Source organism: Triticum dicoccoides, chromosome 7B, assembly GCF_002162155.2.
Source record: "Triticum dicoccoides isolate Atlit2015 ecotype Zavitan chromosome 7B, WEW_v2.0, whole genome shotgun sequence".
Taxonomy (NCBI): Eukaryota; Viridiplantae; Streptophyta; class Magnoliopsida; order Poales; family Poaceae; genus Triticum; species Triticum dicoccoides.
This window is the reverse complement of record NC_041393.1, coordinates 157,199,562-157,202,692: the sequence shown is the minus strand read 5'-3', so window position 1 is coordinate 157,202,692 and position 3,131 is coordinate 157,199,562. Positions and strand designations below refer to the sequence as shown.

At 53.1% G+C, this 3,131-nt stretch overlaps 1 protein-coding gene across 1 annotated transcript; it reads left to right on the top strand.

The window, feature by feature from the left end:
• Positions 1-263: 263 nt before the first annotated feature.
• On the top strand, positions 264-3,109 carry LOC119335780. The gene is made up of 2 exons (XM_037607855.1): positions 264-1,480; positions 1,569-3,109. The coding sequence occupies exons 1-2, from the start codon at positions 282-284 to the stop codon at positions 2,980-2,982; spliced, it is 2,613 nt and encodes an 870-aa protein (XP_037463752.1). The 5' UTR covers positions 264-281; the 3' UTR covers positions 2,983-3,109.
• Positions 3,110-3,131: the final 22 nt, after the last annotated feature.

Genomic DNA, 3,131 nt, shown 5'->3' with positions numbered 1-3,131 from the left:
ACCAGCTACCTTATAACACAAATAAATAAAGAGAAGTGGTCTCCCCGAGAAGATGAACAATGTCCGTCGGATGCTGATCCAACGAGCTATGTGTAATGATAAATTTGGCTGCAATGCCGTTTTTCTTTTGATTTCCTGCTTTATAATTATTTATGACGTTATACCAGGTTGTCATGCTGACGGGCAAGCTTGCCGGGTCAGCTATATACCGGAGACAGATTCAGGTCTTGTCCTTAATTCAGTCGAGAAGTTGAACCTTGAGCCACTATTTTTCTGTGCAAATGGAGGCCGAGCGAGCACGCCAGAACAGCCCAACTGAGATCACAATTGACGGCCCCGAGCCGGATCCTTCTCCTGCCACCAATCTAACAAATGGAAACAGACAGCCCCAGGATCCTCAGCCTCCTGCACAACCGGAACCAGAAGAGATCAAGAGCTACGAGCTCATGCTGGACCTGAGCAAGTACATCCTACTGCTGGCAACGCTGGTGGCCACGGTGACATATGCAGCGGGGTTCAACCCGCCTGGGGGCGTCTGGCAGGAGACTGTCACCTCCTCGGACCAACTCGCCGGCGACTCCATTATCCGGACCACCAGCTACTGCCAGTACCTGGTGTTCTTCTACTGCAACGCCACCGCATTTGCCTCGTCGCTCATGGTCATCGTTGCCATCCTCTTCCTCGCCATCGTGGAAGAGAAGAAGAAGCACCGCGTCCCCCTCCTGCCACTTTGGGCGGTCATGGTGGTGGACCTGTTGAGCGTCATGGGGGCCTACGCTGCCGGGACCTGCCGCGACAAGCCCACCACCATCTTCTCCTTGGTGCTGGTGGGTGCCGCCATCGCCTACCTCGCTATTCAGATGATGCTGACCGACCCTGTGCAGGAGAAACGGCTTCGCAAGGTCCTGATGCTGCTGGCCTCGTTGCCACGCAACAACAGCTGCACCGACCCTGTGCAGGAGAAACGGCTTCGCAAGGTCCTGATGCTGCTTGCGACATTTGCGGTGAGCGTGACGTACGTTGCCGGGATAAGCACACCAGGCGGCTTCTGGGATAACACCGAGAACGGTCACCGCCCTGGCGATGCAATCCTCAAGGACAGCCATGGCAAGCGCCTGACAGTGTTCTTGTGCTTCAACACCCTAACGTTCGTCGCATCGCTGCTCATCATCGTGGTGCTTCTGGACAAAAAGCCTCCCATGACTAAGGCATACGGGTTTATCGCTGTGGCGCTGATCAGCCTCATCGTGTCATACACGGCCGGCAGCTGCAGGGAGACCGACACCAACTTCTATGTGGGCAGCCTGGTTATTGCCGTCCTGGCATTCATGGCATTGTTTCAAGTTGCATTTGTTCAAGATACCATAAAAGCTGCAAGGGATACCAGGTTCTTGACCAAAATCAGAACCTTCTATCATTCGGTGTGGAGCTTGCCAGAAGCAATAACAATAGCTCCAGGTCCGAAGACTAATGACAACAGGTACTGCGGGAGCACATCCCTTTTCTTATTCTTCCTCCTCTACGAATCATTGGCTTAAAATGACCTCTTTTGCTCCTCAATTACATAGGGTCGCAGCGGAGAAATCTCGCTCCCTTGTACTGTTGCTAGCCACTCTTGCTGCAACCATCACTTATCAAGCGGGGCTGGATCCTCCTGGTGGCGTCTGGCCGGATAATGGGAACGGCCACATGGCTGGTGACCCAGTCCTCCTCACGGTGAATGCTAAGCGGTACAAGGCCTTCTTCTACTGCAACTCAGTCGCCTTTGTAGCCTCCTTGGTGGCCATCATCCTGGTTCAAAGCAAGGTTATGCTCCAGACCTATGTGCTCGAGGCAGCCATGGTACTGGACTTGTTTGGCCTCATCGGAGCATACGCCGTGGAAAGCTCTCGGGACTTGACCACTTCCATTTACGCCACGGCCTTGGCAGGCGCCGTCCTGGTCTATGTAGTGATCCATGTTGTCTTCTTCACACTGAACCACGCCAACCCCACCTCAGAGGAAATTAAGTCCGTGGAGAAGAGGCGCAAGCGCTTGCTCCTTTTCGCAGTCCTGGGCGCGACCATCACTTACCAAGACGGGTTGACCCCTCCCGGCGGTTTCCGGCTCCAAGATGATAGCGGGCACCACGCGGGGGATCCGGTCCTCCTATACAATTTTCCCCGCCGTTACACGGCCTTCTTCTACTGCAATACGGTGAGCTTCATGCTGTCCATCGCCCTCATCATACTGCTCGTGAACCCGCATCTGTACAGACCAGCGATACGAAGCTATGCGCTTGCTGTTTGCACAGTGGCGGGCATGTTTGGTCTGATGGGAGCATACGCTGCCGGAAGCACGCAGCATCTGAAAACATCCATCTACATTTTCGTCTTGGTGGTTGTGGTCCTGGTCGTTATAGCTTTACTGCTCCTGGTATTCTTGTTGAAGGAAAGGAAAAACAAACCTGAAGACAAGGCCGGTGGACCGGAGCCTGTAAAGGAAAGGAAAAGGAAAGGAGAAGGAGAAGGAAAAGAAAAGCATGTCATGCGCAAATACCTGATGCTGCTAGGAATCTTGGTGGCAAGCGTCACCTACCAGGCCGGCCTAGATCCACCCGGTGGAGCTTGGCAGCACAGCGGGAATGGGTACGACGCGGGCAACCCGATCATGCATGACAGCCAGAGGCACCGTTTCCTCGCCTTCTTCTACAGCAACTCTACATCCTTCGTGGCATCCTTTGTTGTTATCATCATTTTGCTATTGCAGCGGAAGGACGAGGAGAAATGGTCGCTCAGGGTGATGAACACGACGATTGTGCTGGATTTGCTCGCTCTCCTGGGGGCCTACGCAACAGGCTCCAGCAGGGGGTGGAAGACGTCTGTGTATGTCATTGCACTAGTGATCGCCGTGCTGGCATATGTTGCAACCCATATGATGCTGGCAATCTTATGTTCTCATAGTTCGCAGGAAGAGGGCAGCAGTGGGACAGCAGAGGCTTGATTATTAGTGTTCTCTGTTCATACAAGACAGTAACAGTAAAGCCTGTGATTCTCTTCTTATAAACCTATCAAAATGTCAGCGTAGGCGATCTTCCTGTATATCTATTTCCCCATTCTCCCCTGATTTGATTTACTGCTTTTATGTAGTAC

Bases quoted from the DNA above. Each gene is read 5' to 3' on its own strand.
- LOC119335780 (XM_037607855.1), top strand. From the start codon at position 282: ATGGAGGCCGAGCGAGCACGCCAGAACAGCCCAACTGAGATCACAATT. The intron at 1,481-1,568 runs GTACTGCGGGAG...TCAATTACATAG, and splicing joins CCGAAGACTAATGACAACAG to GGTCGCAGCGGAGAAATCTC.